The following is a 21,677-nucleotide window of genomic DNA, read 5'->3' as shown; positions in this document are numbered from 1 at the left end:
CTCTTCTAGCATAACAGGGCTCGAAGAGAATATTACAATTAGCTGCTCTAGTAGCATAGTTAGCGCTTGAGAAGGCGTATATCTCGAGGAAGGCTCAGCTTCAGGCATCTGATAAGATGTATATACAGAGGGAAGCATTGTTAGAGAAGCTGATAGCAGCAGGAATGAGAGCATTGTTAACTCGGATCTGCTCAGCTGCTCTTGAAGCAACTACGCTAGCATTGCAGGATCTCCTTCTCTGTTGATATTGATAATATTGCTGCTGATAGAGCTGTTACTTTTTCCAGTGCATGCTTTCCCTCTTCTGCTTAGAAGATCTTTTCATATATCTGATGCTGATGCTGCTTCAGCTATTAAGCTGGATGCAAGGCTATCTCCAGTGCTTGAGATTGCTTGTATACAGAAGATAGCACAACTGAGGATCTAATGATATATACTAAGTGGAATATGATTAATATCAGCCTTTTCAGCCTTGTTTGCAATCTTCTCTGCTCATTGCATCAGATCCTATTAATCAAGCTTCAGATAATAACTATCAAGCTCAACCCAATAATATAAAGCAAACTTAGTACTATTTCTGTTGTTGGTACAGCACATAGAATTACAGCATTGCCAATGGATATTGAGCTGCCTGTAGAGATCCCTCTAGCTGGCAATCTCAGCATTGATCTGCTTGTATATACTCGAGGCTTTTGAGCGCAAGCGAGCTGTTTCTAGCATCTGGAGCACTTGTGCTGTTGTGCTTGCAGGCATGAAGAGATTGTTGAACTCGCTAGCTTCTGCTTCGATAGCAACTTGAGTATTTGCTGCTAGCTAGCTAGCTGCAGCTGGAGAGAGTTCTCTGGATAGAGCATGAGGAATATATCTGCTGCTGCTGATCTCAAGATTGAAGGTATATATAATGATAAGCTAATAGGGATTCTTCCTATCAAGCAGAATATTGCTAATTTGTTATGCAGCACTGCAAAAATTGTTGTTTATTATCTCGTTGCAATAGATCTTCTTACTTTAATGAATAGTATTTCCTCTGCTTATAATGATTCTAGCAAAGCTGTATTTAGTACAAACAGTTTGTTCTTCTACAACTTAAGCAACTTAAGTCGAAGCACCCCCTTGTGGACACCCCCCCCTTGTGGACACCCCTGGCCAGCCACATCGCATATATATATATACATTGATTTATATACATTTCTCTTCCTAATCAGCTACCACGATACAGTCCTCCTCATCAGTAGGTAATTCGGCATCGCTCTCTTCATTTAGACTATCGTCATTCCTGTTGACTGCATTTTGAGCCTTCTGTATAGCCTCAATATCTGCAAACCTCGAATTTGAGCTTGTATCTACCTTCCTTCTTTTAGTTGGCCTTCTAGCCTCAGCCTGCTTTTTCAGTATCTCATTCTTTTCCAGGGCTCTAGCTAGTTCGACATCCCTCTCACTGAATGCTTTGCATATCTTCCTGAAAAGTATACGTTGTACTGGCAAAGATGAAAGCTGGTGCCGATTCTGCTATAGTTGATGATATATATCTCGAGCTTCGCAAGGCGTTGAAAAGATAACTGCCTGGCCTGAGGAGGCTTTCAGGGTATTCTGGGCTGCTTTTGATGCTGTTGACTTTGAATTTGCCTGAGTCTGGATGAACTGAGAGGTGTTCTCGAGGAGAAGAGGGCTGAGGAGTGGCTTGGAAGGTCTAACAGGCTATAAGCCTGAAGCATTCCATCCAGACTTGATATTCTGGCTCGAAAGGCCTTCCAAGCGAGCCTGATGATAGGTCTCGAGGAATATTCGCTTGCCAAAGACTGTTGAATCCTCCTACTGGCTTATAGAACTGACTTTTCGCCTGTACGCTCTCTTGAGAAACGAGAAGACCCCTAGATCGAGGGGCTGAAGTACGTGAGAGGTATGAGGAGGCAAGTAAATCAACAGGATGTTGTTTTGATAGCATTGCTACATAAACTCATCAGTTGTATGGCTGCTATGGCTATCCAGGACTAATAGTTGAGCCTCTGAGGGGTCTGCTGGCTTGCTGCCTGGAATGAAGATCTTTTTCAGCCATTCGAGAGCTACAGCATTATCAGTCCATCCATTGCTCGTAGCTGTGAACTGCTAGCCCTCAAATAACTCCAAGAAGAGAGGAAACTACTGCTATTATACTATTTGGCCCTTGAAGATCACTAGAGGGGAAAGATAGGTGCCTGTAGCAGAGATACACTCGAGGATCGAAGTCCAGGATCTCGACCCAGGCTCTTTTCGATGAATTGAACATGAAGAAGAGCCCCCAAGAACCAATCCGTTCTCTCCTTAGCTCTCAGCTATTCCAGCTTCATCCATATTCCATCTATTAGCTGGTTTGATAGCTTGGATTTGAGGAAGGTCGAAAAGACGAAACCAAGGCCTTATTACCTCTGTTGTAGCTCCATTGATTCGTTCAGAGGCAATCCGTTTATGCTTTCGTACCCTTATCTCTGGATTTCTCTTCAAAAAGCCCTCAGTCCATCTCTTCCCTAGCCCTCGAGTATCTTTCTGGACCTCCAGGATCCTCTGAGCAAAGTGCCTAAGCTCTGAGTGGCTTGGTGCAAGCCCTAGGCTTTCCTGAACAAGAATCCATTCAGCCAACTTCTTTTCCTGAGGAAAGGAGAGCTTTTGCTGATGTTGATGAGCTGTTTGATGCGATTCTCTTCCTGCCAGGCGATGAAGAAGAGTAGTCCTCGGGATCCCGTATTCGCGTGCGGCTCGTTTCTGAGACCAGCCTTTTTTAACAGCCTCGACGGCCTGGGCTACCTCAAACTCGGTATATGACTTCATTATTGTCGTATGAAGGCCCTGTAAAAAGATGAAGTTATTCGGATAAGAATTGGTTGAGAAAAGGTTATAAAAGTAAAGGTGGTGGAAATGGCGGTGTGGCTGGCCAGGGGTGTCCACAAGGGGGGGGTGTCCACAAGGGGGTGCTTCGACTTAGAGCGAGTAAAGTTATTAATAACAATAGCTCTATGTCTCTGGTCAAATTCTTGGGGGTGACGTGCCTTGGATGTTATGTCTTTAAGTAGGATATGAGTATGCGGAGTTTAGAGGCTAGCGCAGTGAGGATACGTTAAAAGACGTCTTACAAGACTTGACGTTGGTACATTCGCGGAAGCATGCAGATATCAGGGGTGAGAAATGCAGGCCTCCTCGCTTGTAATACATAAGCTCCGTCTCTCATATTCGACAAGAGGACTGCTCTGGCTTAGAAGGAATAAGACATACCAGCACAGAACGGAAATCTTTTCTCCTTGTAAGCAATCTCATAAAAGTGCCGGGTGGTTAACATACTATTCAGAGCTGGGGTGGCACGTTCTTGACGACCAGAATGCCCCGTGGCTCCCGGCCGAATGCCTCATAAACTGTGGTGAAACGTGCAATTTTGCAGTATTATACAGTCTCTGCAATCTCAGTTTGCTTTTTTGTTTTGCTGGACTCATTACACCAAATCAACTGTGCCACGCCTGATTTAGTACAATGCTATGTTGTAGACGCCAAGGCAGAGTATTTTGGAGCAGCTCAGACAGGTGATCTGGCAGTATCTGTCAATCTGTATATAAATAGTGGACAGTAGGCAGCCCAGGTACAAACATGAGTGAGCAGGAGATCCCAGACCGGTCCAGCCCGCACTGCCTTGCTGCGTAGTGCTGCGTAATTTGTGCGCGCCCAATCATCTATCGTGATCGAACGGATTCTCACCTGCAGTGTTAGTAACAATGCCGTAGATGCGGGGCAGCCTTGAGACAGAGCAAAAGGAAGTGTATGTGGCAGTTACGCTGACAAGACCGCATTCAATACGACACAGCTGACTAACGAAGCCCAAGTACCGTGACATAATCCGAATTGTTGCAACGCGAGGCAAGAAGCTTTCTCTTAAGAGCTTGGAGTCACCTGATATCTGGAATGCTTATAAGGTAGACCACAAAAGTCATCCAAAAACGAGCCCGGGCAGAGATGGGACAATCGAGTCTGACTGCAGTTGGTGGGTTCAAGATTGCGAGGTGTGGCTGATTCCAGGTTTAGGATAGAGTTTGTACTTTACTTGCCAGTAGACAAGTCTTTCTTTGCACTGAGTTGCAGTTTCTTTGCTTAATCTGCAATTTGTCTGATTACTTACTGTGAACAAGGACTGTTATTGATTTATATTGGGTATTCAAACATGCTTATAATTTTTATATTTCAATGCTCAATTGCTAAGCATTTTGAAACATGGAAAATCAACGAAAGCATTGTACAATCTGACAACATGTTGGGTTGTTTGAATATAACAGCTTGACGGTCTTATCATGCGACCCCGAGGCCACGCGTCTGCCATCGGGCGAGAAGGCCACAGATGTAACCCCGCCGCTATGGCCGTCGTTCTCGAGTGCCGCCGTGCAGGCGCCGCTCTTCGCATCCCACAGCTTGGTCTTATTGCAACATTGCTAGACATCGGGAGTAAGTTTGTAGACGGGAATGATGTATTACTGTGGCACTAACATTATCACGTTGCTAAACCAAGTATATGACCTCGGTACCACGGCCAGTAGTCATTAAGCGCCCATGCTTTGAGCCTTTGAAGGCCACAGATGATTCTGTAAACCCCCCAAGCGTCACGAGTGTGCCCAAATGGATACTCCTTCCATAGAATCTGAATCAGTGTTAATCAGCGTTCAATGTACGCAAGCAGTTGAAAGAAAACATACCGTCTTGTTTTGGACTTGAGTTGTGGCTGCAAACAACCAATCATGCCCGGAGATGATAACAGCAGGCAAAAAAGTTGGCAGCTGACTTGAGCTTTGCTGCTGTACAGCCAAAGTCTTGAGATGCTTCCACTGCGCGGCGTGCCACAAGCCGATCTGGAGCGTGGCTTGGATCGTGCCTTCCGAGTCCAGTCTCTTAGACTCACAACTCAGAACGATAGGACGATCGAGCAAGCCCTCGAAGAAGGTGTGGTTGATGGACTGCCAGAGTGAAGACTGCCGAATGGCATAGATCTGGGCTGCCGCATCAGCGTCTGCGTCTAAATGAAGGCAGAAATCAATCTGTTTAGCAGAAGTCTCCTTGACCGGAAGGTATTCTTGGATAATGCGGGCCGTGGTGCACTGGGTCAGGCCAACTGTCGTCGTGTCTCCTCCCGCCGGGACTCTGCCTCCACCATGAACAGCCATCTTCAACAGCGGGAAATGGACGGCCGAATTCCACATCGCCTCCTCCGCTGCCCGTAGAGCGCACTGTTGTGCCCAATCGAGGACACAGAGAACCTGATCTACAGAAGGTGTCGGCCCGAGGCTATCCCGTTTCTTTTGCTCTGCGCCGTCGCTCGTGTAATGGAATGGTAACGGGGCGCTAAACAGAGACGTGTCTGCTATCGCCGGCGACTCTACCATATTCTCAATCTCTTGACGACGTCCAGACGAGATCACCCCGGCACCACTGCTGATAACCTTAAACTCGTGCAAGAAGCTTTTCAGTTCTACCGGCATTGTGATGCTAGGTGTGGTGAAGTCTTGCACAACAATGCCATCGTCTTGCAGGGCCAGGGCGCGGAGCCTCTTGCGAGGCGACGATCTTCCACTTGTTTTACTGCCAGGCCCTCCTCTTGAACTGCCCCTTCCGGACGTATCTGTCACCGATTGACTTGCACTGGACTCTGTGTCTGGCGCGTCCATTTGCGGTCCCCCAAGACCGAGGCGTCGTGAAGCGCGAGGAGTCTGGTCGATATCATGGTCGCGACTTTCGGTGCGTGCACGCTTGTGTTGCCGTTCCTCAGCATCGGCATCCATCGCGGACTGCGGTGGTGACAGGAAGCCCGCCTGCTGTTCCGTGTGCGCGTGCGTGCGCTTTCGCTTGCGCTCCTTCCCGTCGTGCTGAGGGAGGCCGACTTCGTTCGGGAGGGTTGAGAGCCACAAGACTACCTGTTCTGGCGTCATTTGTTTAGGATGGTTTGATCTGATCTGGTCGAGGGGTTGAAGAAGTTGTGTGAGTTGGACAAGGTTCAATGTTGCGATTTATACTTTCGTACCTAGGTGCCTTCCGAGCTAGCGCTAGCCGTTGCTATAGCAGCCCGCTCGCCGCATCGGCACCGAATGCTAGTGATTACTCAGCATCGCCGACGTGATTGGCCCTCACGATCCGGGTACACCCTTTCCTTCGTCTGAACAGCCAAGTGGGCTCAGTCGCCGGCACACACAATTTCCGCGAGTCAGCTGGCCCGGTCGATGATTCCGAAGGAAGAATTAGCCGTCAGGAAATGCTGACTGTGCCATTGAGCAAGACACGGAGATGCATACCACTGTAAGATCGATCGCTTGTAGACTCTGAATGTTGGTTCGCAAGAGACTCGTCGATGTAATTGTGGAAGAGGCACCCAAAAGTCCCTCCAGCGTCACCTGCGCACCTATTCGTTGCGGAGTACAAAGTCCACGCGGCCTCTCCCCGCCCCACCCGTACATATCCCCAACATCAAAGATTTGCTTTTTCCTGTCGCCGGAGTTTGTCTGCCCCTTGTACGGTAGTTGGCTCTGGGGTCTTCTGGCAGGGTAGAGGCCATCATCCATCGCTTTGCTTTGTGGCCACGAGGCGGACATATCGTCACACCGTTGATCGCTGCACTGCAAGGTACGCGCGTAGCGTTAGTTGTGATGATTTTCTCAAGAATTTGATGTGCGTGCTTTGAGGTCTAGGACAATCTTGTTCGAAATGGAAGGGCGAGGAAGTGCTGACGAAAGCCCTTAATACAAGCTAAAATTGTATATCCAGCAGGTCGAAGGATTTTGCGCAATGCGGCCCAATATACGTGTGAAATTTAATAATGCGAGCAATTAAGTTCATTTGTGACGGTGCTCTTGCTGGTTTCAACTCGAGTGTTCTTGGGCCAGCTCGCGCCGCACATTCTCGTGAAGTCGCTTCGAGGTATAGCAGTTCTTGTTCAAAGAGGCCATTTCACGCTGAATTTTTATCGTCGGCAAGGGTCTCCTACGGCCGGAAATAGCTTGCTCCGCCTATTGAAAGTGTAGTCACATGATAAGCCAATGACAAAATCGTCTTCATGATCATATGTATTATAAACAGATAACGAGAATTGATTACTCCTCTGCCGTCAACTCATAGGGATCCATCGCTGTCCCACGCCCCGGGCATTGAAAATGCCGGCCGCTGAGCAACCCTTGATGAGCTCGTGCCCTTCGACGATTCATTATCCGCCGTGGTTGCTCCTCGTTCTGATTGGGAACACATTCGTTATCGGGCTCGGGTGTCCGTCGGAGAGTGTAGGTGCAGTTGTTGCGTTGGTGATTGACGATGCAGTTTGCGCAGCTTTGCCGGAACGCGCTATCCATGACCACGCACAGCTCGAATGGCCCGCTGTGGTGCGTCGACGATGTCGTTATCACCGTCTCGGAGACCCTCAAACACGGACCAGAGACGCAGCACGGTTCCGCGAATGACCCGCTGTGCTGGTGTTCGCCATAAGCGACGCTGCCTCGCAGTGCGAGCAAACTCTGGCGGTCCATCAGGGGACACACCAAGCGAGACAACCACTCGCAAAGGTTCCTTCAACTGCTTCTTGCCGAAGGACTATTCATGCAACGCATGGACTGCGACTCGATAGTCCGGAAGGGACCACGGCCTTCAGCCGATTTGAAGATTATACGAGGTCTCGTCGAAGTGGGCGTGAATGTGAATTTGCCATTGCTAAAAGTTATGAAATACAACATCATAATACGCTAAAACATTTCAGTGCTTTAGGGCCATATAAAGGACTTGGAACTAAAACTCCCGAAACAAAATATGGAGACCAAATAGATCTTCACGATCCTCAAGTTCCACCGCCTTCATTAACTCCTCAATTCCTGTGGCGGTCATAAACATAACAGCTTGGGAAACTAGTTCGTCTCAATCTCCATTGCAAGTACAACAATTATATTTGAGGAGCAATCTTATTGCACCTTCCTGAGATTTCCGTGTAGCCGACATTAAGGGTATGCAGCCGTCCCAATCTCGTAAGTTTCCGTTCGCTCTTTCATTCTCGAGAAGAACTTCCATCACACCTTCATAGCCCTGACCAGCCGCCAAAGAAAGTGCTGTACGTCCTTTGTTGTCACTGGAGCTGGGTTTTGCTAAATAACGTCCAAGTGTCTAATTTGGAAAGCAAAATAGAGTAGCATTATACTATTCTAAGCTGCAATAGCAATATCAGCCTCTTTTTCAAAGAAAAGCCAAATAACATCCAAGTATCCATTCTTAAAAGTTAAATAAAATTGCATCCATTCGCCTTTATTTGCTATAGCAATATTAGCTTTCCTTTCGAAAAAAAGCTAAATAATATTCAAATATCTATTCTTAAAAGCTAGATAAAATAGCCTCTATTTATCTTTATTTGCTATAGCAATATTAGCTTCTCTTTCGAGAAAAAGCCAAATAATATCCAAATATCCCTTTAAAGAAGCAGCATAGAATAGCGTTGAACCAGAACTAGGGCGCCATCGCTCTCAAGAAAGAGGGAAGAGCAGCTACCAAAGCAATAAGCAAGAGCTCATGCAATCCAAGCATACTTGTACAAATGAGAACAGCAAACTAAAGCTATACGAGCACAAGAACAGAGTGAAAAACCTGTCTTAGATCTATCCAAGGAATTCAAAATCGAAAAGAAGAGAAAAGGATGCTTGATTGTTGCCTATAGCTAAAGAATTTGAAAAGTGGGTAGTATTCTTTATATGTATGAGAACCCTCGACCCACTGCACCCAATGTCCCACGGACCACCACACTGGCCACCACAACAATAAGCCTCCACCAACGAGCCGTTTCCCCTCGATCCACCTATCTCCCTACCTAACCTCCGAGAGATGCAATGTTAGAAATCGCAATGTCAAACTCTTTAATGACAGCATCGTACAGAGGTTTTGGTTCTGGCGGCGTGCCGACATATAATTTGCCCTCGGCCGATACGGGAAACAGAATCCGGCGAAGTCTGTTGCACAGTGGCTTGATACATGTAAGAGATGGCGGAAACTGGGCCAGGAGCTCATCGAAGCCATCAGCATGCATAAAACCCCGCTTGCTCTGTGCAATATCATCGAAAGAATCCATATATCATGTCTTCCAAACATCCCTGGGCGGCCTTGCCTGAGAGTTGCAAAGAAACCCTCTCTCCCATATTCAGCAGCTGCAGAAGAAGAACTCCAGATCGTGCTGGAAGGTATGTGCAGCTTTCCGCAAAATCTCAATAGCCATGAACTGCATTGTGCTGATCTGATAGCATGCACCTGATCTGCTGCTGCTTACCTGCTTAGCTAGATCAAGATTAATCAGCATTCTGGTAAATCTGTTAGCATGATAAGAATCTGTAATAATGATATTGTTTTCCGAGATATCTCTATGCAGGATCTTGCTGGTTAAGTACAGAGACTGATGAGCTTTGATAGTATCTCGGAGAGCGGTAAGCAGTTCAGGTATAGTTGTAAAGCTGTTGAGATCCCGCTCTGCAGGAGAGATGGCGAGGCAACCGAACTGGCGATTGTTGTACAGGTCAGGGCTCCGATCATACAGACTGCCCGGAGCATCAGGCTTCAGCTCATAGCGAAGCCCTGAGGAGTGGCTGTTAGCTCTCTGCTTCTTAGCAATAGCTGTATCCTGGCTGTCAACAGACGCTCGCTTCCTTGGCTCGCAGCTCTCCTGGAGAGCTAGCTGCATTACCCGTGTCAGGGACCCAGGGCTCGTGGACTGTTCGTTCGGCTCGTTTGTGCTGACCTGTTGTAGCTGGAGCAGCGATTGTGAGGTGAGAGAGCGAGATGAATCGAACTCGGTATCGGCGCCACGGATAGTTCAAGAGCGATCAAAGGTGAGGCCGCTGCGAAGGTCGGCGATGCTTGTAATACTCTGATATCCTACAAACTAAGCAACGCCCTCAACGCCTTTTTCGTAAGCAAGCCTGAGATAATCTGCTTCAGGGGGTCGCTTATCCGAGGTTCAAGAGAACTTCACAACATTATTGTAATCAGTCGTCCTGAAGCAAATTGTGCCCCAGCAGACTACAGCTCTCTGCTTAACAAACAGCTTCTGATCCAGCTGCAGCTTCCTCTTCTTGCTGCATACATCGCTTGTAATGATAATAGTATGCTTAGCGCCTCTACATTCGGTAAAGATATCGAAGCCGAGCTCCTGATTGCTCATGAACGCATATCCAGCCAGAGAGAGTATAAACTTTTCGAGCTTCTCATGAATATCAAACTCGCTAGAGCTATAGAAGCCCAACCTGTTAAAAACCCAGAGCTCCATCTTGATCCTGTATAGAAAGAACCCGTAAGCAAACCAACGGATAGACTAGCTGGTGAAGAGATTGTGCATGTAGCAAGAGAGCTACAGCAGCAGCATCTTAGAGCTGGAGTGCAACTGCTTATGCTCTCCGAGAACGAGTATATCCTTCCAGTTGTATTTGGGAGTATTAACGCCTCTAGGCTTCAGAAAGACATCGAGCTGCTGCAAGGCTTTACCGCCTGTTATAGCGCTGATGCTCGGAGCGCTGTGATATGTAAATGATGCACCAACGAGAAAATCCTTCTGGAATTGGAGCAGCTATACTCAGATATCCTCCTGTATTGGGGGATCGGGAAAGTCCACTCACCGCCCGTCAACATGTCTTGCGCTGATGAACTGGTAGATAGTCCTGCACTGCTCAGTCCATGACTGGCCCTCGAAGTATTTTTCGAAGAAGCTTTTGACGCCTCGAAAGATAGTCCCGTTAAGCTCGTACAAGAGAGCCCGATTCAGTATCTTCTTAGTCTGCTCCTTGCCCTGAAACGACGACGTGGAGCGGACCACCGGCATGCCGCTGACAGGCGTCGGGATGCTTCGAGAAGGGGTTTTCGGGGCAGCAGGGGCCAATGCAGCAGTGATAGCGGCATAGACTTGGTCCCAGATCAGCGCATCGTTGGAATGAACATCAATAGCTGTCTTAAGGAGGCATTTGATACAATCGAGATCGAAGTTGTTAGAGCTAACAGCAGAGATAAGATTCAGGAGACTCCTGCAAAGAGTACTATGGGTTGCAGTCAGCTGTAGATTACAAACAGCTGGGTGGTTCTGAATGGCAAACAGGAGATCGAGAGCGAGAATCTGGATATCTGTATAGACATTAGACAGGACCTTCTCAGCTGGGCATCCATCTCTCTTATCTTCTTTAACAAGCTGATCAAGCGCGCCTGGAGTGCAAGAGATGTTTCTGTCTCCACAGAGTGAAGCAAAAGAAGCACGAAAAGCATCAAGATTATTCCTAATCGGATAGCTTCTAATCTCTGACAGCGATTGATCCGCCATCGTAGGTATGTAGAGCTACAGCGTAAGCTAGAGGGAAGAGGCCGTGGGTATAAGAGGAGGGATTGATTCGACAGCGCGATAGGCTTGAAGCGGTCGAGGACGGGGCTGAGAGAGAGCGTTGGGCGGCGAGATAGCTTCAAAACAGCCCGTCCTGGCAGGTTGCAACGCTCTATATTATAATGTGATCAGCTGGGTGAGCATGCAGAGCTGGAAGCTGGCAGACGTTCCCTACCGTCTTGGTTGAGCTGATGAACAGATCCAAGACACTCTCTTCTTCGCGAAATACTCAAAGACGAGCGGCTGGTGATGATCTTTGAACGCGGTTGAGGAGGATGTGACCCCCGAGATGAACACGGTTGATGGAAGTCGCGTTCGGCGATGGCAGCCCAGCCACGCGGCTGAGTCATCCGGAAGGTACATCTTTCTCCGAGTCAGAGTCAGTCATTCGTCTCGGCGGCTGAATGTGGGATAGGGCACTACCTCCGTTCCTCCCGGAACCGCTAAATCGATAGTCTCCGTCTGGTAAAAAGATAGTCCCTCTAACCGTATTTGGCTTAGCGCCTCCTCCAGCACACACTTCTGGCTCTCTCAGGCGCCCTCCACCGTAGATAGTAACTATCGCGACACTCCCGTCTAACAAACACGCACATCATCGACTGAATCTATCCCCACAGCCTTCATTTCTATCCCTAGCATCACGAGAATCACCTCATATATCCTCTTCATCGAGAAGAACCTCTCAGCCTTTTTTTTTGGGTTCAAAACGTTGTCTGCACGCTCAAACGCGTCAATATCGGAAACCTCGCCAGACAGCGTCCTGCCACCCTCACATTGCACCGATCTTTCTATTTGCAACACCCTCTTCACAGATCACGATGCTGCAGAGGGTGCGCTTCGTGATCTCTGCTGCTCAGCTAGATATTATTTCTCAGCTAGCAGCTTCGTGCGCAAGAAGAAAAGCCATGCATACGATCCATCTGGCCAGATAGTTCGGTATGATTATCACTGTCGGCATGGAGGCACGAGGCCAGCGCATCAACCCTCTTCTAGCCAGCGTACAGCTTATACTTGCAAAACAGACTGCGAGTAGCATGCAAAGATCGTCCTTCAGGCCAGTGGGGATTGGCTAGTTGGCTTTGCTGAAAAGAAAGGGATCCTCCTCAACCGTCACAACCACAAGCCAGCAGCAAACATCATCTCAGACCCAGTCCTCCGTCGCTGGTGAAGGGATTCGCACCCTAGCGTCGTCGAGAAATGGGTTGAGCAATTATCGCTTGCTCAGCATACCTCTGAAAAGATCGCTGCCTTCTTGCATAGCAACCTTGATCTTGATCAAGTATGCAATACTGATGCTAATAAGAACGTAAAGAGCCTTCCAGAGGCGCTATTCAACGCCTCGCTGGATGCTATCAATCCCACATTTCGGTAGGGGGACCAGCCAGCATCATCATCAGCCTCATCTGCACCAGAAACAGCTCTTTTCCCGCGCTAGCTGGAAAGTATGCCTGTAACTGCTGAGGATGTGCGCAACATTCAAGCCAAGCTTCGCTACGAGAAGTATAGCCCTCTATCTGCTATACAACTATTTCTTGAGCACCTTGAATGTATGGGGAAAAGGCTTGTATTGATAGCTGCTGAAGAAAAGAGAAGAGAGGAGAAAATAGTGGAAAAACAACCGCTGTGCGGTTGAGGCTATCTAGGCGGAGGGTTGCCTGGCATTCGCACACCGTTTGCATACCAAACTTAGCATACAGGATGCCCGACGATCTATGGTATTCCTAGTTCTTATTCAACCCGAACATATACGAAGCCTGGAACGCATTGAGAGACCAATGGACAGCAATCTCGTCGATATGGCCGTCTGCCTTCGATTTGAGCTTCGCAAGTCACCAGCCCTCGTAGGGCCTAGCAGTGAGCCCAAGATGAAGACATCTGAAGACAATGCTATGCTGACTTCCTTACGGATTCTCACCAAGGCTATACAATTGGACATCCACCTACCTAAATTCCAGACAAGTTGAAGTTCTAGGACAAGCAGACTTGCTGTGTTGTGTTTGCGAAGCGCTTACGCAACCCGAAACGTCGTTTGTCACCTCTGTGAAAGATGAAATGAGGTTTAGCACTCTATACGGCGGGCGCGGCGGTAAGATCATATCTGGAGAATGGGTCTCGCATCAATCCGCTGCCGAAGGGCCTCGAGGTCAGCGGGCGCGGATGGCCGGCCGCCGAGCTATGACAGTATACCACCTGATCCTCCACCACCACCACCACCACCACCACCACCCTATCAGACGGAGTTAGCCGTCTTTAGTCCCAAGTACAAACAGCGCCGCCTTTCAGAGAATCCAGAGGCTGTTGCTCGAGATACAACCGAATCTCAGCCGATCCTAGACCGAGGCCAGATCCGGGACCAGATCCGGGACCAGATCCGGGACCGGATAAGAGACGAAATCCGCGACGAAATCCGCGATCAGATCCGAAATCAGCTCCATGCCGAGCTTCACGGAAAGTTACGGAATGAACTGAGGACCGAGCTGCTCTCGGAGATATACGAGAAACTGCAAGGCGAGCTTCAAGAGACAGTTCGAGACCAGGTAAAAGAGGAGATCAGGACACAACTACGTGACTACCCAAGGTGAGCTGCCATTATCTACTGCATGTATTGTAGTGACAAGCTGACCTTGGTATAAATGGCCAGACCGCGCACGATCTAGAGTTGAAGTACATCAAGCTCATTGAAGCCCAAAGGACTAGGAGAAGTTATGCGTATAGATCATTCTCGTTAGAATATCAAAGCTTGAAACGCAGAGATACGCATGGGCCGATGGAGCGTAAGAATTTGCTTTATGGCCTAAGACAAAAGGTTATGATTTCGGCTAGAAGTCATGAGATGGACCTTGTTGCCATGAAGTACCAGATCCTCAAGTCCGAGGAGCATGAGATGATCGTCCAAGCGGCAGAAGCTCAGATGAATTGAACTACAGCATACCTGCTTGCATCCGAACCAGCTTCCTGTTGATCTGGCTTGCTTCCATGTGACGGAAAGCTGCTACGCTGAAGAGAACCTCAGGCTTCGGCCTTGCCAGCGGCGCCGCTACACCCAGCCCTTCCGGGATGACGACCATGCCTGCTAAAACCCCACAGAGCACATCAACCAGACTGCGCCGCTGCACCCAGCCCTGCCAGGATAACGACCATGCCTGCCTGTCAAAACCCCACAGAGCACATCAACCAGACTGCGCCGCTGCACCCAGCCCTGCCAGGATAACGACCATGCCTGCCTGTCAAAACCCCACAGAGCACATCAACCAGACTGCGCCGCTGCACCCAGCCCTGCCAGGATAACGACCATGCCTGCCTGTCAAAACCCCACAGAGCACATCAACCAGACTACGCCGCTGCACCCAGCCCTGCCAGGATAACAACCATGCCTGAAAGAATGCTCGGGGCTGTGGTGATGATGCTCTAGAACTGCTCACTAGCAGGAGATACCTACCCTCTTACCCTCTCTCTCTCGACATGTCCACAAGTCCTGGGTCGCTGCTGGGTGTTCTCTAGGCTCCGCCCTTGTCAGGCTTGCCCGCTGGCGCGCTCTTCACCTGTCCCTAGCACCGAGACCTGCAGCTGCTCTGCTCTGCGCCTTCTCCTCCAGCCGTTGGCTCCTGCGTACAGATGCTGTTGACAGGGCGTTCGAGGGGGGAATAGGAGGCTTCAGGCTAGACAGCGCTTGTTGGGCGGCAGAGACCAGCCGGGCGGAAGCTTCGGGTCCCCGGAGCCCACGCTTCCGACGAGCCTTAGCTATCTTGGCTCCACGAACTCCATCAAGTGCCGTGCATGCTGGTTGTGAAGGCTGCCCAGCTCTGTGACGAGACCCACTCTTCGGCTGCTGCTGCTGCTGCTGCTGCTGCTGCTTGTGCTGTAGGGCTGAGGGGGAAGGGGGTGATGGAGAAAGCTCCCCATCCCCATCCCCCGGACGGACGGGCGGTCGGCTTTCTATCCGCTCGTTACCCCCCAGCCCTTGGAGCATCTTGTCAAGGGCTCGCTCATGCCTTGTCTGTTGCGGGCTGCCGCTGGCAGCAGGTCGGGCACGGTCGGGGTCTCTGGCCGGGTTCTGCTTCTTTTTCTTCCTCGGCTTCTTCTGCACACGGCCTGGCGACGGGCGGGATGCTGCTGTCCTCGCCTTCTTCTTGCCTGCCACAGGAATATCAGCCCTCTCCCAGCTCTCCTCTCCCCCATCCCGAGCCTGCCTCGCAGGGGGATATAGCGTATCTGTTGGTGCAGGCGAGCTGGTTCGGTATTCGGGTGGTGTCGCGTATCTAGAAGGGGGCGATTCGCTTCGAGGGGGCGATCCGCTTCGTTCTGAGCCTCCTTCGTCTCTCGGATGCCATTCCTCATCTGTTGACTCGTACGGTGGCCAGGCTTCCTGGCTTGCCGGGTCCCCTCCTTCAGAGCTCGAGTGTGCCGAAGGGGGTGATCTTGCTCCTTGTTCGTGGGATCTGGCGGCGGCGCCAGCTGCCGTCGGGCGCGATGTAGCAGGTTGGCGGAAGACACTAATATCCTTTGATCGTAGCATAAGAGATGCAAAGTATGCAACATATGAATCAAAGGACTTCTGACTCCGGATCTTACCGATATTACAATAAGACTGCCAATCCTTATCGATGCGGAATTTCTTAAACGTTCTGGAGAAGTCCAGCGCTTCCTTCCAGAGCTCGTGCAGCTCTTTCAGCCTCTCCTCCCGCCGCTCCCCGAGCCGGCGGAAAAAGTCATCTCCATCCTCAGATACCCGGCCGACATCGAGTATATCGAAAAAGAAAGCCTCCGAATCCTGCAGTGGTATCGTAATAGTATTGAACTGTCTGGGAAGAGTAGTGAAGATGAGGGTAGGGCTTATATTGTGCGGCATGAACTTGTGGAACGCGTTTAAACGCTCAGGATATTGATCGAAATAATCATCAAAATCGACAGGACGGAAGATAAACGAGTCCCAATCTAGGGGCTCGTCCATGATGATGAGTGATAGGGCGTTATGAGTAGGACGAGAGGGCTTTGCGAAGGCAGGGCTTCGTGGAGATAGGATGCGAAAGAGCGCTGGCGATGAAGATGTTGTTGGGTGGGCAAGGAGAGGAACAGCGGGTACGGCGAAGCGCTGTGAGGTGGTGTGGCCCGTGCTTCACTGTGGGGAAGCGGTCAGTTCCGGTTCAGCAGCAGACAAACCGAGGCAGTAAATTAGGTTTGGTTTGCTGCACTGACAACACAGCACGGCAAGGTTCAGGGACCAGCCCATTATTTACGATTAGGAGAAATCAACCCTCCCCCACATAAAATGAACGTCTTATGTAAAGGCCATCTACGTGCATACCCGTTTTTCATACTGTGTCAGATAACTAGGACATGTATCACCCATTGCCATATTACAGCTGCTGCTAGCCTGCTCATGAGAAGTGAGGAGCACCAAAGCGCTCAAGCAAAGAGAAGAATCACATACAAATATTCTCACACATTGCTCATCTCCATATGGCAAAATTCCACAGGCGGTGTGTCATGAGCACATGACTTGTGCTTATGATATACCGCCAATACTCTTTACACATTGCTATGATCAGAGTACCAGCACAATTCTCTCAATCAATATCAGCATTATGTCTGCTTGGGACTTCCTTTCTCAGCATCATGGATCTATGTCCTCTGAATCTGAGCATTCAGACTCTGAAGCCTCAGATCTACCTTGCTTGAAGCAATCAGAGAGCGACTCTGAACTGCAGCAATACTCAGATGATCCTTTGAATCATACCTCCTCTTTCCAACTCTTGACAAACGAGTATGATACATTGGAACTTCTGCTCGAGGCCGTTCAAAAGCACGCTCGTAATATGGGATTCAATGTATTCAAAGCCCGTACACGCAAGGAAACCCGTGGCAGCAGGACTCGTCTAAGAGTTGATCTCCGATGCGTATATGGCCAGCATGCGAAAGCTAAGGAGTCTCTCAATACTGCAAAGTCTGATTGTCAGTGGAAAGCAACAGCAAACAAGCATGCTGATGGGAAATGGTACTTCAATCTGAGGGCAGAGGACGATCATCATCATGGCCACGATCTGAATCAACACAACGCTTCTATGCATCCAGCAAATCGTCGATATTGCCGAACGCCTCAGGTCATCAAACGAATCCTCACACTCGCACAGAACAGCAAGAACACACATAACGATATCGCTGCCCAGCTACGCCGAGAGCTTGATGTTCCAGTCCATGCCAATGATATCAAATATGTTCTTGTACAGGATAGAGCTCATCGGTTGGAATCTAGGACAGCCACCCAAAAGATGATCTCGGACCTCGAGGCAATGCAATCACTTGGTAAAGCAAGCATTGTTATTGACTATGAGATCCCCGGAGATCTTACCTCACGCCCTGTCCGGATCTTCTGGACTTACCAATGGAATCTCGAGATGTGGAAAGAACATCCTGAAGTCATCAGCATTGATAATACATATAAGGTCAATCGGTTCAATATGCCACTCTGTCAGATGAGTGGCATCTCCTCTTGCCATACCAACTTCAGCATTGCGTTCTGTCTTCTCAGTGGAGAACGAGAGAGCTCGTTCAGATGGGTACTTGACCAGCTTTTCGCTTTAGCTAAGGCAGCAAGCATTGATTTCCCTCTTGTGATGATCAGCGATCGTGATCTCGCATACAAGAATGCTTTGAACGCTTTTCTCTCGGCTCAAGAAGAGCAAGGAAAGCCGATCGAGATTGCACAGCAGCTTTGCCGCTAGCATATCATGAAGAATGTTGCTCATCACATTCGACAAAAGTGGAATGGTTCTCTGGCAGGCACAATATTGAGTGAGAGAGGCGGTGGGATTGGCAGCGGGCTTCATGATGCTCTTCGCAATGGATCTATTACACAGGATGAGGCTAAAATGGTTGCAGTTGAGAGGGACCGTGGAGCAAACAATCTCGCTTCCCGCATGCTCAGTAAAACTGATCAAGAGACTCGGTATGGAGATAAGACGAGGATTAGGCTTGAAAAGATCTCCAGCCCCAACCCAGGCCAGGACGCAAGTGGTGTGATAATGCAGATGGCATTCTTCTTGCTTGGCAAGATATGGTTTATGCTAGAACAGAAGAAAGCGCTCAACAGACTTGGAACAACCTATGTAAGGAATTCCATGACCAATCAGGTAGGATCTCTGCGCCGCTACCGCGCACACTGCATGTGCTCACACATTTTATGTGAGCACATGCAGTGTGCGTGGTTTTCCTTATGAGTCAGACTTAACTAATTTGCTATGAGCAGAGATAATCAACTATCTCCACAATACCTGGCTACCTTGGATGCATGAGTTCTGCGAATATGCTGTTAACCGTTTTCGCAATTACGGTATCCGAGTCTCCTCAAGAGCAGAAAGTGCTCATGCTTCATTGAAAGCACATCTTCGCAATCGCCTTTCGGATCTTGAAAAGCTTCATAAAGCCATTACCACTATGCTTGAGCGACAACAGCATCAATTCGAAAGCAACAGAGCCAAAGATCGACGCAGATTCTACCTGGGATTACGACAGACTTCATTCTTCAAGAACATCAATCGGTCTTGCTCTAAAAAGGCGATGGAGCTGATGAAAAGGCAGTTTGATCTTGCAGAGAGATCGCTCGTGGCGAGAGTCCAGCTACAAAGTATACAGGCACTTTCGTTGAGCAATACGGTCTTCCATGTTGTCACACTATGATCAGCCTTGCGAAGCAGTTTCTCTGCCTTGAACTATCTGATATCCATCCTCATTGGAATATTCGAAAGGACTGCCCGCTATCGCTCAATGATATCCGGCTTTAAAATATACCAGATCCACGAGTCCTCCCAAGCAGACATGCTCAAAGGCGTGGTCCTCAGAGTTCAGAAGGCTGGGCTGCCAATTTGCCCGCAGAATCAGGCAGTACACGACGCTTCCGATCTCATGATGAAGCCCCTAAGAAGAGACAAAGACCACGAAGCACTGCTGCTCAAGTTGCAGTGCTGAGAGAAGATCTTATGATGGCAGTGTCCAGCTTGCGTGAGGAGCGCCAATTGCCACCAGTTTCATCACTCCTGGGTTCCTGCACTCTGCCTTCCTCTGCACCTCCTCGTATCCAGAGACAAGCCCACGAGGCTTCAGCATCAATACTGAGCTCTGCATCAATTGAGCTGAGCCAGACAAGCCAGAGTCGGAAGCGGAAAGATGAGCGATTGTCTATAGGGGAACAGATCATAGAATTTTGAGTGTATTGCAGTTCTTCTCGAGTAGATTGACTTGAGGTGACTGCGCATACTGCATGTGCCCACGTATTGTATGTAGGCACATGTAGTATGCGCAGTCACCTCAAGTCAACTCGCACAATAATAGTAATTTCTCCTCATGCTGATCTTGAGTAGGTTGACTTGATGTAACTGCGCACATTGCATGTGCCCACATATAATACGTAGGCACATGCAATGTGCGCAGTCACATCAAGTCAGCTTGCACAATAATAGTAATCTCTCTTCATATGGTCAACTAAGATAATCAGTCTTCATGTGCTTCCTTCAAGGAAACATCGCAATGACCGACACTTGACGGTCCCACTTGATCGCACGCCACTTAGCGCCTTCACGGGAACTACATATTACTATTAAATGAAGAAAACAAAAGGAAATAGAGAAAACACACGCTGGACCAGGCCTTGCCCCTAAACAGTGGGATCATACCCAAGATGCAGGGCCTGGTCTAATACTGTTGAAGCCCGCGACTAGCCTTCATCGTTTTTCTTGCATGCCTTTTTCAATCGCTTGCGAGGTGGTGAGTCTGAAGGAAGGTCTATTGCCATAAACTCTTCTTCGTCTCGCATCGAGTCAATTAGCCGAGGAGGGCGAGGAGCAATCTCCTGCCCAAACACGGCAGAGGCTCTTGCATATCTTCGCTCCCCTTGCTCAAAAGACCTGACCGAGCCAGGCTGAATAAAGGGAGCTGGTTCATGGGCCCGAAAGCAGCGCATCATCCTCTGATGCCGCTGCCTCCAGACCTCTTCTTGGCATCGCGAATACTCATCATCCGCGTCATCGTCTTCCTCCCTTTCCATATCGTCTTCAGGCACAAGCTTCTAGCCCATGCCATCCAACTTGTGGATTGGGAGTTTACGCTTCCGAGAGCCTCCCTCTGGGTCCTGGGGCGGATGGGCACTCTCCTCCACGACCTCGACCTCCTCCTCCTCGACCGCGTCCTCCTCCGCGACAGCCTCGTCAACAATCCCCTCGACGATCTCCCCGACTGCCTCATCGACAGCCTCCTCCTCCACGACGTCGCCCTCCCAACTCCATCCCATATCAGCCTCAGGTGACCATCCGCCCTCTGGTTCTTGTATATTGTCCCCATGGTCAGATGAACCCACCGACTCAAAAGGTAGGAATGGCTGCTCGTCTTCTATACCTGCAGAATTGCCCAGTAACAACCTGCCTGAGGAATCCGCAGCTGTGTGATCCGCAGCTGCCACAGGACCAGCATCTGCTTCCACCACAGCAGGAGGAACCGCCGCTGTATCTGCTGAAGCAGACACAACAGGAGCAGCTGCGAGCACGGCATTGGAAGCAGGCCCAGGCGCAGGCATAGACAGAGCAGCCGCCGATTGAGCAGGCTGCGAAGCTACAGAGGGGGCAGGAGGCGCTGTATGGAATACAGGCGGAGCAGTATAGCCAATCACAGGTCCTGTAATACAAGATCGTGAATGGCTATTATATGCACAATTGCCACAAGCCCCATGAGGAAGCGCGTTGGGTTCAGACACAGGAGCCCGAACACATCCTTGCCAGAGGCCACGCAGATTGCGACAGTTGTCGCATGCCTCAGCTGGTGAGGCTGAGGCAATACCTGAGGCTTGGACAAGGATAGCCTTCAGGTTGATGTTGAATCTGGAGCGACCACCAGTACGGCCCAGGTCAAAGACCTGACCAGCCTCCCGCTCGAGGATCGCGCGATGAGGATTTGGAACAAGGCTATTAACAGCTGGCAGCGAGCCAAGCCTCTCGAATATACCGGTGGGCTCCTCGCCCCGAAACTCTGGCGCAGTCCTGTACTCTGGCACAACCGTCTTAACATACTCCCACGCAGTGGGAGATGACCGCGAAGCAGCAGGAGCTGCAGCCGCGGTGGCGTTGAGAGACGAGGAAGGCGTAACAGAGTCCGAGGCCATCTTGAATCCTAGACAATTGATCAGCAGGTTAAAAAAAGTGTTGTGGTGTTGAGGAAATACTGCCCTGTTGATGATGTCTGTTGGTGAAGAAAGAAAAATCGTAAGCGCAGACGCGGTATAGCGCGCGCTTGAAGTAAATATTTACAAACCATTGAA

The 21,677-nt window shown here is 49.5% G+C and overlaps 6 protein-coding genes across 6 annotated transcripts; 2 read left to right on the top strand and 4 right to left on the bottom strand.

The window, feature by feature from the left end:
- Positions 1–4,148: 4,148 nt before the first annotated feature.
- Positions 4,149–5,390, bottom strand: M406DRAFT_286427 (uncharacterized protein; the record flags this gene model as incomplete). The annotated part of the gene is made up of 3 exons (XM_040918678.1): positions 4,149–4,651; positions 4,707–4,997; positions 5,070–5,390. 3 exons carry the CDS (start codon positions 5,388–5,390, stop codon positions 4,505–4,507), a joined length of 759 nt encoding a protein of 252 aa, XP_040779457.1. The 3' UTR covers positions 4,149–4,504.
- A 3,443-nt stretch (positions 5,391–8,833) lies between these two features.
- On the bottom strand, positions 8,834–11,317 carry M406DRAFT_71496 (uncharacterized protein; the record flags this gene model as incomplete). The annotated part of the gene is made up of 4 exons (XM_040925464.1): positions 8,834–9,064; positions 9,287–9,751; positions 10,097–10,286; positions 10,626–11,317. 4 exons carry the CDS (start codon positions 11,315–11,317, stop codon positions 8,834–8,836), a joined length of 1,578 nt encoding a protein of 525 aa, XP_040779456.1.
- A 1,853-nt stretch (positions 11,318–13,170) lies between these two features.
- M406DRAFT_326938 (uncharacterized protein) lies at positions 13,171–14,031 on the top strand (the record flags this gene model as incomplete). Its single annotated transcript, XM_040920149.1, has 4 exons — positions 13,171–13,228; positions 13,432–13,460; positions 13,609–13,952; positions 14,016–14,031. The coding sequence occupies 4 exons, from the start codon at positions 13,171–13,173 to the stop codon at positions 14,029–14,031; spliced, it is 447 nt and encodes a 148-aa protein (XP_040779455.1).
- Positions 14,032–14,132: 101 nt separating this feature from the next.
- Positions 14,133–16,357, bottom strand: M406DRAFT_349747 (uncharacterized protein). The gene is made up of 4 exons (XM_040922498.1): positions 15,947–16,357; positions 15,727–15,867; positions 15,194–15,508; positions 14,133–14,992 (listed from the first exon to the last, which is right to left on the bottom strand). The coding sequence occupies exons 1-4, from the start codon at positions 16,323–16,325 to the stop codon at positions 14,913–14,915; spliced, it is 915 nt and encodes a 304-aa protein (XP_040779454.1). The 5' UTR covers positions 16,326–16,357; the 3' UTR covers positions 14,133–14,912.
- A 2,340-nt stretch (positions 16,358–18,697) lies between these two features.
- On the top strand, positions 18,698–18,964 carry M406DRAFT_234037 (uncharacterized protein; the record flags this gene model as incomplete). The annotated part of the gene is made up of 1 exon (XM_040915964.1): positions 18,698–18,964. A coding segment is annotated over one exon (267 nt), but the record flags the coding sequence as incomplete, so codon positions are not given.
- Positions 18,965–20,435: 1,471 nt separating this feature from the next.
- M406DRAFT_71493 (uncharacterized protein) lies at positions 20,436–21,521 on the bottom strand (the record flags this gene model as incomplete). The annotated part of the gene is made up of 1 exon (XM_040925463.1): positions 20,436–21,521. The coding sequence occupies one exon, from the start codon at positions 21,519–21,521 to the stop codon at positions 20,436–20,438; it is 1,086 nt and encodes a 361-aa protein (XP_040779452.1).
- Between the last annotated feature and the right edge of the window lie 156 nt (positions 21,522–21,677).

The sequence above is a fragment of the Cryphonectria parasitica genome (genome assembly GCF_011745365.1).
Source record: "Cryphonectria parasitica EP155 unplaced genomic scaffold M406scaffold_2, whole genome shotgun sequence".
NCBI classification, from domain to species: domain Eukaryota; kingdom Fungi; phylum Ascomycota; class Sordariomycetes; order Diaporthales; family Cryphonectriaceae; genus Cryphonectria; species Cryphonectria parasitica.
Note: the sequence above shows the minus strand (reverse complement) of the source record. Positions and strands in the feature narration are given on the sequence as shown.